The 14,628-nt window shown below is 40.4% G+C and overlaps 1 protein-coding gene across 1 annotated transcript in view; it reads right to left on the bottom strand.

Moving 5' to 3' along the window:
- The window catches only part of FAM227B (family with sequence similarity 227 member B), a 202,071-nt gene that overhangs the window by 2,399 nt on the left and 185,044 nt on the right, over positions 1-14,628 (bottom strand). Inside the window, exons 13-15 of the mRNA XM_058541547.1 lie at positions 4,243-4,320; positions 3,037-3,111; positions 534-603 (exon numbers count right to left, since the gene is read on the bottom strand). Of these exons, the coding sequence (XP_058397530.1) occupies positions 534-603; positions 3,037-3,111; positions 4,243-4,320 (223 nt within the window). The remainder of the gene's footprint in view (positions 1-533; positions 604-3,036; positions 3,112-4,242; positions 4,321-14,628) is intronic.

Below are 14,628 nucleotides of genomic sequence, written 5' to 3' on the forward strand. Positions count from 1 at the left end.
CCTGTTGGAAGGGAAGAAGGCCTTTCAGATATACAGGACTGCCCATAAGTTAAGGAGGAGCAGAAGAGGAGGGGACAAAAAGAAAAAAACTGGAAAAATGGAGCAGTCTCTTTGCTTTTCTTTCTTTCTCACACTTGAGTCCTGTTTAGAGTCTTATCATTTCTGTCTTGTGTTTCCATTAATTGAGGGCAGGGAACATTCATCTAACACAGTCGTTGGAATCCGATATATTTTTGTTGAATTATTAATGGAAAATAAAACACCAATAATCTTCTATTAGTTTGAAATTCTGATTGCATTTGGAGGTTTTCAGTTGTAGCAAGGGATGGGGATGAGTGGGCACGAGGTGGTCACAATATGTAAAACAGAGATTTTCCTAAATGTGCATGTGGATGATTAAATAACAAGAATGTATGCTATCCTGCCACTGTAACTTGGATGTGAGACCATATATTGCTTATTAAATATTGTCCAGTCTATATAAGAGAAGCTAGTGAGAGAATTCTCAATTATTTTCAAAAAAAGAAACATACCAGTTTATGTAGGAACTTCTCAAAGTCATCCTTAACTTCGTAAGGTTTCTTGGTAGCTTTTGCTTGGAGTCTAAGCATGAAATACAGAAAATTCATAACTAAACTAGTTGTTTTTATACTGACATCAACACAGGGCCAAAATTTACGGAGAGTTGAATATGCTGGGCATTTGCCAGCACTTTACATTTATTAATTCAATTATCCTTACAACAATCTTATGAAGTAGGTACAACTATTATCCTATATTATAAATGAGGAAACAAGCTCGGATAGGTTAAGTAACCTGCCCACAGTCACGCAGCTAGCAAGTAATAGAGGATTCAAACCGAAGCAGTGTGACTCAAGCCCTCAGTTCCAAGCCCCTCGTGGCAGTGCACCCCTGCAGTGAGGCATCCTCTTTAGCGAGATGGTTCATACAGTTTACCCTTAACTGATTCCACTCCCCAGGCTCCAGCGTGGCTTTAAGGAGTGTCAATGGAGTGATAAATGTAAAGGGACTGGCAGGGGAAAGAGCTGGGGGAGAAAGAGAGAGATGGAAAAGGCTAAAGGGGGTGGGTGCTTACTAGACTTTCGTAAGCACGTTGAGGGCAGGAATCCAGGAACCCTGATTTCTGTCACCAATTGCTCATTCAAGAGATATTTATGAAGGAGTTGGATAGTTGAATTCAGGAGGCAGCCGGCCCCTTTCCAGAGATCTACTGATGAGGGGAGAAGAGGGAGGCTGGACAGGAAGGATAGGAACTTGGAACAAGGGAGAAACATTAGCAAAAGAAACACAGACGAGAGAAAGAACAACGAGAAAGGGGACAAGCCTATTAATTTCACTGGCAATTTTCAAGTGAAAATTTTAACATTATTTTTCTTCCATGAAATTTGTAGGAAGTAAAATTTTCTGAAAATTCCAAATCCACTTTGCTGAAGCATAAAGTGTGGATTAGCCAGCCCCTGGCAAGGCCTACGCTGACTTTCTTTAGCATTTAGTCTCTGGTACCCCTGAGGGCACAGAAGCGCTGCATCTTGGAGGTCCCTTGCATTAGTGCTCTGTGACTGACAAATGTCCCCTCACTCATCTCTACTTTATCTCTGCTGACTTTCTCTCCTCAACCTGGCTTTTCTCCTCACTTCTTATTACCCTCCAGGTCTGTCCTTCCCTGCTTTTCTCAAATCTGGCTCTTCCAGTTGGGGTCTCTTCCTCATAGTCCTATTTAAACACACTCTAAAATAGCCCTGGTGCCCTTTCTCGGTCACACCCTCATAGAACCTCCTTGATTCGCAGGTCATTCTGAGACTATGGTTCATCTCACTTTGTTAAAATCAACCTATCTTCCAACTCATCCTTTTAATTCACAGTCCCCTTCTTTCTTTTCTTTAGATTTATTATGTCACATGCCATGAAATTCACCCTTTTAAAGCATACAATTAAGTGGTTTTTAGTATATTCACAAAGCTTTGCAACCATCACTACTACCTAATCGCCCATCTTTCTGATCACCTTTCCTCTCCATGAGTATCTCTTTTTAAAAGATTACAGATAGAAACTTATATGCTGTGCCTATAAATTTAACAGGCACATGGGATTTATATATCCAAATGAGTATTTTCCCTTCACTTTCTCCAACAATGTGCCTTTGCATAAAACATATTGGAGTGCTTCTTGTGAGTTGCTCTGAAAACCATTCTACATTCTTTTGCATATCCTCAGCGGTGAGGAATTCTGTCCTTTGTAGAGTTGATTTCGGGGAACTTGTAAAAGTCACCTGGAATCAGACCTTATAATTTAGGTGTTGCGAAGGGGAAAGCTGGGTGATACATTTTTGGTGAAAAGTGAGGTAAGATTCTAAAGTAATGGGTTAGATTTTCTCATGTGACAGGAGACTAGCTTTATAAGTTCCAAAATAGTAATTAGGAGTATGGCAGCATGGCTGGCCCAAAGCTGTGGTCTCCCACGGGGGCTTGTGTGAAGGGCTGTGCTCATCTGATACTTAAACTTGCGCGTGTGGCTGTGCTAGAAGTGGGTTAGTCTCAACACTTTATACTTTTCCTTTCTACACTCTAATTTATACAAAAAACAAATTAAATGAGCCCAATTTGCCTTTCTTCAGTGGGAAACAATGCTTGTATATGTAGGGGAAGCAGCAGGGCAGAAGGAAGGCAAAGAACTAGCCCAAGAGAGACCAGCGGAATAGGTTGTTTTTCTAGTTAACATCTTCCCTAGGGCAGGGCATGGTGATGGGTTTATTTTTAAAAGGGCTTGAGCTTAAGACCTCTATCTGGTGGAATAAAAGAAGATGATGATAATGTTTAACAACTAATTAAATTAGCAGAGGTGATTATGTGGATAAAGGAGGTTGAAGTGTTCCTCCAGATGGACTGTTGAGTAGAACACGTCTTTGCAGATATTCGAGTTGATGTATTTTTACATAATAAACCCATTGTGGTTTTATGCAACACATTTGTTGAATTAAAATGTCTTAAGCTCTACAAAGTTGAATAAGAAACAAACCTATCAAGCTCCTTGTCAATTCTTTCCTGCTGCTGTCTTAGGAGTTTTATTTCTTCATTAATTCTGTGCTTTTCCCTATAAAAATCCAAGTTTGGAGTTAAATTTTAAAACAAAGCAGGCATTTCTAATTGGGAAAGAATAAATCAACAACTTGCTGACTTCCATGTCAGTGAAAGTCCTTTACAAACCAATTCTTCAGTGTCCCCTCCCTCTGCACTACTGGTGTGAGGAATCCCCCAGCACATCTCCTCCTATAAACACGTGCCAAAGGCATCATCCTTGACACCTGAGGATGGCCTGGACTCCACCTTGCTGCTTCCACAGGGCCCCTCTTACAAGGTGTCCATTCCTGATCTTCCCACTGAGCACAGGAAATCTAAGGGCTCTGTGTGTGTGTGCGCGTGCACGCACTCTTGCATTGGTGAAAAGTGGGTGGGTGGGAGGGGAAGGGGACCCTGGAAAGCAGAGGCTCAGACTTCTGCTCTGCCTGCTGGATAGGACCTAGTTGGCCGCTTTTCCGTTTACCCCTCTTTGATGTGTTTCCTGAAAAGCATCAGATACCCGAAGGGGACGATGCCCATCCTTTCATACCTTTAAAGCAATAAAGCCTTTAGGCAGTAACCTTGATATCAAGGACAGAAGAACTGGACTCGGCCAATTTGTTATCATAATAATTGACAGATATCCTCTCATTAGGCCATTTCTAGCTTTCTGGCACATAAGAATACCATGACTGGCCACGAGTAATCATTCTAAATAAGCACAAAAAGCTGAAAATGTTTCCCCAAGAAAACATTTCAGAAAAGACTTCCCTGCCTTGCTTTCCTCAATACCAGCCCAGCTCCAGGGAGCTCCTTCTACTGCAGACAACCTTTCTGTGCTTCTTCCAGGTCTCATCTTGGTAAACGGACAATACTCCAATCTCTAGTCCCTGGAGCTCTCTCCTGGCCTCTCCATGTTGGGGTGCATCCCCCAACCACACCACAGCAAAGCTTTCTTCCTTCCTTCAACCCCTGACACTTGCCATGGCTCCACGGTTACCACATACCTCCTTGACACTTACCTGAAGGGAATCTTCAAGTCTATAAGATGCTCAGAAGCGACTCTCCTCATCAAAGGAGCTTAGTGTCGATAATTTTTACAATCACTTCCAGCTCTAAAAGAGTCTATGATTTTATATTTAACAATAGTATGGCGTCAACTTACATCCTAAAGTCCTTTTGGATCTTCGCAAATTGTTTTTTTGCCTCCTTTATAATATCATGGTAAGTTGGAGCAGGTGGTGTGATAGGCTTATGGTTAAGGAAAGATTTCCAATTAGGAACATTTGGGAGAGGTAAAAAATATCCCTCACAGGGGGACAGAGGAAGCCATCTGGCCTGGGCTTTCCAGTCATGAAGGGTCTCAAGTGTAAACATGAATATTATGTTTGGAGTGACACTGAGAGGACTGAAAGAAGATGATACCCATCAGACCACTTTAAACTTCCATCCCATTATCTGGACCACACCATCCATAGTGCACTAGGATTTAATAGTTTCATAAATCCTGTAATTACCATTTCTATGGTTTTTTTTTTTTTTTTTTTTTGGTGTGCTTTAAAATCAGCAATTTGTTAAATGCAAATATTAAAAATATACCAAAATTTTTGTAACCCTGTTTAGGCATTTCTTCATTTCTACATATACTGAGAACCTCAAAGTCTCTTGACTTCTGAGAGGCTGTGGAGGTAACTGGCAGCATGTGTTGGTTGCCTCAGTTAGCCTAGCCTATGCTAACTGCATGGAAGAAGGATGGTAAGTAGAGGTGTAATATGTTGTTAATGAGTCTGGGGCTTTTATCCATTTGTTTCTGGTACAGCCTGTGGCTATGTTACTGACCCTGGTCTTAACCCATGTTTGTTATCTGGCAAAGCAGACACCCCTTCTGATGCAGCAGGAGGCAGCCCTCAGCTTGTATTAAAAGAACACCTTAGCCTCACTGATAAACTGGGAGCTCTTAAACCTCTGCAATCACCGAGATACTGGGGATGAGACTGTCCTCCAACAGCCCCACACCCCATCCTCAACCACACTTCAATATTATCTCTATCCTTCTCTGAACGCAATCTGCTCATTTTAAAAACATTTATGTTCTATTTCAAGGCTGTTCTTGATGCTCATTTTAATCTTAACTTATCTGGTTTAAGAATGTTAGGAGAAGCCCATGGATTTGGTCCCTGGGACAGGGCCACCTTAATTTCCTGAGTATTGTATCTCGATTGAAATAACCAGAAGGAAAAACATGAATGGCTCCACAATGAAGATTCTCACAGCAAACTTGAATGAAATTTGTCTTTCCTGTGAAGCTCTAAACTATTCAGGAAGTATCTCTAATCACTTATAATTTGAATATCAAGGTCTTAGAGTCGAGGAAAAGAACAGCTGGTTTTCTGTGCACTCAAGACTACTTTCTCTACAATGCCAGAGTGATAAATTCTCTCTGCTGGCATTACTGGCTGTAGAGGAAAGCAGCGTTGATAGCCGACCATACTTGCATCCTACCCAGCACAGACTTTGAGAGGGTCTGGATGATACGTTATCCCAAACAGGACGGAAATTCTTTGAAATAGACTTTAGAAAGAAGTCTGCTGTTATTTTATTGAGGAATTTTGAGTTTATTTTTCCCCTTAATCATGTCTAGGATTTAGAATATGGCTTTCCTTAAAGAAAGAGATGAGCCTGACTTTACTATTTAATGTCACATGGTATATGGTTCCTGAACTTATAATTCAATGAAAAGTTTATTTGCACTATGTAGGTGAAATCAAATCAGTACATTGACAATATCTGGCATCCCCAGGAGGCAGACCAATAGTGACAACTGCATATACACATGAGGAATGAGAATGCTCTCATTATTGGCTTCAAGGACTCATTTAAGATATGAGGGCCAGCATAAAGTGAAATTGGGACGTCAACAAAGTGTGTGTCTTCAGTGCCCTTTATCATCTTCTCTTTTGGTGCTCTTGTTACTGCCCAATGTGGGGCCTTCTGCTTGCTGCAAGACATGCCAATAGTCAAGAGACAAGGTTGTAGGAGGAAAAGGACTTTATTATTACAGCTTGCTAGCAAGAAGGAAGATGGCCGACTCATGTCCAAAAGAACCATCTTAAGGAGGTATGAAATCTTACAGTGGTTATATAGGCCATTGTGTTATTGGGGAGGGGGTTAGGAATGTTGACCTTCTGGTGTTACAGACTGGGAATGCCACACCAGATCTTTCAGTTTTCACTGATGATGGCTATCAGCATAGAGTCTCTGTTTGGGGGTCATCACGTTCCTAAGGAACTCAAAAAAGCAGTTATCATCTTATCGCAGCTGGGAGGTACATGCACAAGCATGGGTCGTAAAATCTACAGAGCAGTTAGATCTCCTGGAGGGTGCATATCCAGCTGGGTTAGTTTGTCAGAGGTCATTCAAAGTTACAATAGAGTTTTTCTTTTCTACAATATGGCTTCCCTTATGTCAACCTTGTCTTGAGCCAGTATCACTCTTCTTTCAGGATCTTCTCACCTCTTCATTTCTCCTTGTGGCATTAACAGGCCACATTTCCCACAGATTAGAGAGAGAAGGCCACCCTGGAGACTGAGCTCTAGTTCTGGCACTATGGTCAGCACTCATCATCTAGGGCCATGGTAGCCAAGGTAGTTGCGATACTGTGATTTATAAGAAATATATATTTGGTCATTCAGATATATTTGATCTTCATCCATTCCTGGCTCACAGCTCCCAAAACCCTTGGAATTTTCTGAGCATAAGGAATCCATTCCTGGCTCACAGCTCCCAAAACCCTTGGAATTTCCTGATAATTTCCATAGCATCTTTTGTTAAAATATTTGGTCTCTTGTCCTCAGTTCCTGAAAAGGCCTCAGGGCCTTTTGAGTGAAATGGGTGTCTTGTTTATGTTAATGAAGGTCAATTTTGGACCCCATCCAAGGGGGGGCTGGTTGCCAGGAGAAGCAGCCTATGATCAGAGGATTGGATCTGAATTTCAGTCCTACCCCCTGATTTCTGGGGAGGGGAAGGGGGCTTGAGGTTGAATCAATTGCCAATGGCCAATGACTTAGTCAATCATGACTATGTAATGAAGCCTCCATAAAAACCCAAAAGGACAGTTTTCAGCCCTTTTTTGGAGAGCTTCCATGTTGGGGAACCAGAACACTTCCAGGTGTCACTGTGCCGGGCCCCAAGCTCCACAAGGGCAGAAGCTCCTTTGTTTGGGACTTCTCCCTATGTATCTCTTCATCTGGCTGTTGATTTGTTATCCTTTAATATCCTATGTAATAAATTGGTAACCTAGTGAGTAAATGGGTTTTCTTGAGTTCTGTGAGCCATTCTAGCAAATTAATTGAGCCCAAGCAGGGGGTCGTGGGAACCTGATTTGTAGCCAGTTGGTCAGAAGTGCAGGTAACAATCTGGTAATTGGCATCCTGAGTTGGAGGGGGTTGTTGGAACCTCCAGGTGGTAGCTGGTTGGTCAGAAGAAGAGGTAACAACCTGGGCTTGCGACTGGCATCTGAAGTGGAGGGTGGTCTTGTGGGACTGAGCCCTTTACCTGTGGAATCTAATTCTATATCTGGGTAGATAGTGTCAGAATTGAGCTGAAGTCTCAGAAACTCTGCTGGCATCTGAAAACTGCTTGTTGGCGTGGGGAAGCCTCCAAGACACACATTGGAATTGGGTCCAGGAACCCTTTGTAGCAGGTAATCAGGCTGGCCTTCCCTTCCTTATCTGTAAAGTATGGGGGTTGACCTAGATGGTCTTGTAGCTCTCCTCCTGTTCTGATTTTCCATGAAGTAGAATATGAGCCTATTTAAGTTCAGACCCATCAATAGGGTAATGGCAAAAGGCTTAGAGAGTGTGGGATGGAATTTGAGATTCTGCAAAGGAATAAAGGAGAGAGTTTGTTTACTTATTGGATATGGGGGCTGGATGAGAGACGGAGAAGGAGGCATCTAATATGACTAGGAAAATGATGGAATCATTCTATAGAGATTGGGAAGTCTGTCAATTTGAAGGGTGTATTATAGGGCATGAGAAGGTATTTTAATAATGGGCATGTTCAATTAGAATCTCTCTCAATAAATGTAGATAGAGAGCAATGGGGGCAGATATGAATTCAGGGACTCTCTTCAGAGGTGATAATTGAAACAATGAGAATGGATGAGACTCTAAGGGAGAGTGCAGAGAGAAAAGAAGGCCAAGAAAGAACCCTGAGGAAGAATACATTTCAAGGGGTAGCAGTAGAAGGAGGGGAGGAGCCTGTGGTTGGAAAGGTACTGGAATTGGTATAATACAGTGTCACTTAGGCCAAAGGAGAGGAGCTATTTAAGGAGGGGGAGTGTCAATTAAGTCATAAAAGTCAATCTGAAGACCAAGAAAGGGCCACCAAACTGGGTGATACCCGTACTCATCCAACAAGTACTGTCTGAGCTCCTGCTGTGTGCCAGGCACTGTTCTGGACCCTGGAGATTTAACAGTGAACAAGATGTGCAATGTTTCCACTCTCATATGGCTCACATTCTAGAGCATGTGCACGTGTGTTGTGGGGACAGAATATAAGTGAACAAATATGATTATTTTAAACAGTGATATGTACTATAGGGAAGTAAAATAGGATATTGTGAGAAGAGAGCAACTGGGAATGCATATGGGAGGCACAGCATTAGATAGGGAAGGCCTGAATGTCACGGAGCAAGAGGAGCTTGCCACCACATTTGAGTAGGAGAAAGGGCAGTGTAGTTGGGAGCAGAGCGAGTGAGGGCAGAGTGATAGAAGATGAAACCAGAGAGATAGGTGGGGCCGGATCTTCTAAGGGGATTTGTAGCCCACGATAAAGTGCAATACGGAGCTACTGGAAGCCTTTCCATGGGGACTTATTTGAGTTATACCTTGACTCTTGTGTGGTGAATGGCTTGTGGAAAGGGGAGAAAAAGGGAGACTAGTTAGGAGCCTATTTCTATAGTTGAGGCAAGAGTTGGTAGTGGTTCTTGGACTAGGGTGGTAAGAGTGGAAATCGAGACAAGTTTAGAGTTTCAAGCTATGCTTTAAAGGTGGAGTTGAGAGAACTCAGGGCTGTTTTAAAATGGGTGTCCTAAAAACTGCAATAACATTATAGACCCTAAGGAATGTCTAACAGAACAATTTTGGGCACCAAGCCTGGCAGTGAGGGTAACAGTTTGAGTCAAGGTGTCCTGCCTGGCCGCCAGCCTTTAAATCATCCCATGACCAATCAATGCCCGTGCAGAAGGCTGACAGTGCCGTTCTTCTCCCAACAGCTAAAGACTTGGGCCCAGGAAAGCCTTGTACCAGCTTATCAAGTTAGTCTGCTTCTTGAATAGTATATCAAACACTGTAGGGGGCTAAAGTTAAGAAACCTTGAAGATAATGTTTTTGAGTTGGTGGTGAGGGGGTAGGGCAGTAGTTGGGAATGGAGTGGAGATGAAAGGAAATAACATTTGTTGCATATATAACGTATGCCAGGTACTGTGATTGGATCTTTAGACACAACATCTCTAGAATTCTGTTTGAGGCTATAAACAAGATGGAAGGGTTACTGGTGTCTTCATTTACATGAAAATAGCTCTACCCAACACAGTCCTATCTGTTGCCTGGCAGAGGCCATCCCAGGAAGTCTCTTCTTGGTGACGACTAGAGTCCTGTTTTCAGAGTGCGCATGGGGGCAGCTTGTTTTACTCCAGGAGAGAAATTTTATAGTGACATAGGTTAGATTCAAACAGTAGCTGTTATTGAATGAGGCCAATCATCAACTGGAATTTCCTGTTTTCAACTGATTGTTCTGGCAACCTGTGGTCAGAAACACAGTATTGTCTTCAGGAATTACATGACATTCATGGGTTCTGATCATGCTCTACAAATTATCTTGTCTTCAGGGATCTTCTAAATGACATTACTGGAATGTGTCCATATGAACTACAGTTTTCTCTTGATATGAATCAAGTCTGAATGGTAAAATTTCAAAATAAAACTTCCTTAGGCTGGATCCAAGTTTCTTTCAAACTTTGGCTGTGAGATTTCATTCTGCATAAGTATATATTTGACTAGTCAATGAATGACAACATCAGATCTAAAGGGGACATAGTAGAAGCTTCACCTTAAATAATTAAAGCAGAGAAAAACTAAACCTTACAAAATGTATTCATTTTGATGAATGTTTCAGCAAGACTTAGAAAAGACTATTGTACAAAGAATATTTTAGCAGCATTAATGTAATCACAAAGAAAAATTCTCATAATTCCACTTTCCAAAAAATAAAACTATTTTCAATTGTCTGTGTCTCTCCATCTGTCATATGCAAATATGTACTTTAAAAAAATTATTTATAAAGTTAAATTGCTAAGCAACAGTTTAAACTTTTAAAACTCTTAAAGAAATATTGAGAGAAAGTTTTGCCCTAGACATTGATATTTTATCTAAATTAAATTAAATACATTAAAATGGATTAAAGGACTGATTTATCAGATCTTTAAAAAGTAATAGGTATATTTATATACAACGATGGGGATACATTCTGAGAAATGCATCGTTAGGCATTGTGGGAACATTACAGAGTGTACTTACACAAACCTGGATGGTACAGCCTACTACACACCTAGGCTATATGGTACTAATCTTATGAAACCACTGTCATATATATGTGGTCCATTGTTGACTGAAACGTTGTTATGCAGCATGTGACCATAATTATTGTAATGTTTGCAAAAGATTTCACTGGATGTACATACCAGAAGGGCTCTATTGCCCTGATGATAGCATGGTGCAAACATTGCTGGGTTTTCTTATATGAAATCACCGTTTCTCCTCTCTTCTTCAATTGTGTGTTCCAAAATGACATTTTCCCTCCGAGCGTCTAGCAAGGAAGGCCTGTGTCTCTCCTAACTCAGGTCCCTCTGAATTCTGGGAAAAGATAGCCCAGGTCTTGCTTACCTTGGGACTGGTGGGATGCACATGGTTGAAAAAGAGGCAGTGGTCCTGTTCATTACATAAGCAAGAAGCCTGCAATCTCGCTTGTGCCTGATTTCCATCTTTAGTTTTTCCCCCTTTGCCCATCACAGACCGTGAAGAAGTCCAGCAGCTTTAGAAGAGAAGGCTCAGCAATCTTCCTGAAACAAGTGATACCTGAAGCTACCAGGCTACTGTAACGACTGTCTTACACCCCCTGCTACATAAAGTGACTGAAAGTCTAAGATCTCTGAGTAAAAGTCACAGAAAGTTGAGAATCGTTCTCGTAGAATCATTAGCACAACTAATAATACACTTTTCCTAAAGTGTAGATGGTCTTGAGCTACTGAAATTTAATTTGCATGCAGCTATTTCCTGTGAATATTTAATTTTTCCTTCAGCGTGCCTGTTAGAATTTCAAAGCTCTTATCCTTCTACAAAGTTACACTGTGCTCTTGAGTATAGTTTCCATGATGAAATATTTGTGAGGAAGATGATATATTTGTCACTCTGAACTAATTGGATTTTCTTTGCCTTGCACATTCATTATATACTATTGGTATTGAAACAAAGAACTATGTTTTATTTCTTATAAGTTATTAATTTTGAACATATGTCATTATTGAAATGAACGGGGTATACATTCTTTATAAAGTCATTCTCATTGCCCACAATATTTGATCACAGTTGTACATTTGTGTTGTGTAATGAGGTTCTGGGCTGTAGAATGTTGGTGTTGACTAAGACCTCAGCATTTTATTGCAGGATTCAATGAAGACAATTTTCAGTAGACTTCTGTTAATGTCTATTAATGACTATCTTAATTTTTATTCTCTTCAGATACTTAAAGCCATCAATTTTTCCCAACTGCAGAAAAATAGAGTACTTAAAGCTTACAAATTATGAAGAATGGCTATATTCTATTCCTTGGGGATGACTGTGGCAACATGTTTTCCAACTCCAGTGTCTGAACTGACTCCACACTTCATTTTCTCATGCACTGCTACCTGGAGGTTACATGGCAAACCACTAAATGGAGAAGGAGTCACTTGAGTACAAATAAAATGGGCCTATTCTGAGACTTCACAACAGCTATGGTTGGGATGTGACAAACCAACACCTGGAGACATCCTGGAGGCCTCAATTCAGACTCCGGGGTCTTGGATCTCCCTCCCATCTGCCAAAAGTATTGTCCTAGACTCAGGCTGCTGGAGGCTTTACTGTCTACCTCGTATCCCTTAGAGATATTCCCTGGAGCATCCTCACAGTTGCTCATGAGATTACCAGGTTGAAGGCCAAAGTACCCATTCTACACATAATGTTATTGTATAAGAAGTAAAAGGAACCTAGGCAGCAAGTAGTGGCCAAAATCTCCTCCTTTATACACCAGAATTAATTTAATTCTTAATTCTAAAAACTAAATTCTTGAAATAACTTAGTATGTGGCCCAAACTGATTTTAGAGCAGTTATCTTCTGCTAAATGTTTACCTTTGCTTACACTTTGAATATTTTAATGTTAGATTTGTAAGAGTGTCATACATCCACAACATAGCCATATATACAGAAATTTTTTTTAAAAAGTTGTTAACTGAGCTCATATGCCTTATTCTATCAGAGATAGTACCACTGTTGGAATCTCACCAAGATTCTATATGGCCTGGAGTTATGTGTAAAATAGGGTTACCATTTTAGTAAGTTTCATTACTTAATACATCACTAGCAGCAGTTTTGTAGCATAGTCTAGAAAATTGAGGGAATAGGGCTACTGGAAATACTAACACAGATTTAACTAAAAGCATTCAACTTGTCTATAATTAACAAGACAAGAAATAAATGTTAGAGAGGATGTGGAGAAAAGGGGACACTCATACACTGCTAGTGGGAATGTAAACTGGTGCAGCCACTATGGAAAACAGTATGGAGATTTCTCAAAAAATTAAAAATAGAAATACCATATGATCCAGCTATCCCACTACTGGGTATTTATCCAAAGAACATGAAATCAACAATTCAAAGAGATTTATGCATCCCTATGTTCATTGCAGCATTAGTCACAATAGCCAAGACATGGAAGCAACCCAACTGCCCATCAATGGATGAATGGATAAGTAAGATATGGCATATATATACAACGGAATACTACTCAGTCATAAAAAAAGACAAAATCATGCCATTTGTGACAACATAGATGGACTTTGAGGGAATTATGCTAAGCGAAATAAGTCAGAGAAAGACAAACACTGTATGATTTCACTCATATGTGGAGGATAAACAAACACATGGATAAGGAGAACAGATTAGTGGTTACCAGAGGAGGGGGGGGGTGGGCGAAAGGGATAAAGGGGCACAGGTGTATGATGACGGATAAAAACTAGACTATTGGTGGTGAACATGATGCAGTCTATATAGAAACTGATATATAATAATGTACAGCTGAAATTTACACAATGTTATAAGCCAATATGACCTCAATAAAATAATTTAAAAAAAATCCTCCTATATTCCTTCTAAACTATAACCTTTGAAATATAAATTTTAAAGCGGTATTAATTCATTCCTGCAAAATTTCTTTATGTCTCCCATTTTGTTCTTAACTTCCACTGTCTTGGCCTACTTCCAGAATACTATTATGAAAATTGGTCACTCAATAAATCTATTATAGAGCATGAAAAAAAGAGCATTCAACAAACTTGCCAGGACTTTTACTAGGCATTGAAATACAGAGATGAGTAAGACATGGTGTTTGGCTTTAAGGAGTTAGTAGGAATGAGAAGTGACAACTGGCAGTTTTTGAAGTAGGAGACAGAAGAACTATGAAAAATAGACATAAAGACTATAAAAGTCTAACAATCTATTCTCCTTTAGTGCAGGACTGTCTCAAATTGGATGAGGGCGCTCCTCTGTGCTACCACAGCATCCTATGTAGGATTCTGTCACTGATGGCACTTTCCTGTCTCTGCTGTTGGATGGCGTGCCACCTTCATACTAGTACCAGTGCTGAGATGTAATGTGTATTCAGGAAGTGATTACTGTTCTTTGCCTAGTGAACAATCATTCTTATTGATATCTTTGTGCAGTTGAGTCACAGACTTCATCTTGAGAAGCATAGTCATTATCATCAAGTTAATTATTTTGTCCTATATTGTTTAAGTCAGGGAGACATAATATATCTTTAAAGAAAATTTTCATTAAAATGGTTAACATAAAAAGTTTTGGTGCCTTAAATGGTTAGCTCTAGTTTTCCGGGAAATTTAGTTATGGGCAACAGTTCACTCTCTGATAAGGCCGGATAAACAAGTTGTTGATATAGAGATTCCGCCACTTTCATAATTTATGCCCTTGAACGGAGACAGCTCCAAGGGTTTGGAGGGACGTTAGCCATCCGCATTACTTCTATGAACCCCTCCTCCCCCCACAAAACTATTCCAAATAAACATACAAACTTTGGGTTAATACAGGTTCAAGACAAGTTCCCTAGCCCCCTGCTTGTAACTGGATTGAATATCTAAACCCTCCTGTAAAGACAGAAATTCTGAAGCCCCCACTTCTCCAAGACCGACCAAATTGGAATATTAGTAACAAAACAGTG

The sequence above is a fragment of the Diceros bicornis genome, chromosome 5, assembly GCF_020826845.1.
Source record: "Diceros bicornis minor isolate mBicDic1 chromosome 5, mDicBic1.mat.cur, whole genome shotgun sequence".
NCBI lineage: Eukaryota > Metazoa > Chordata > Mammalia > Perissodactyla > Rhinocerotidae > Diceros > Diceros bicornis.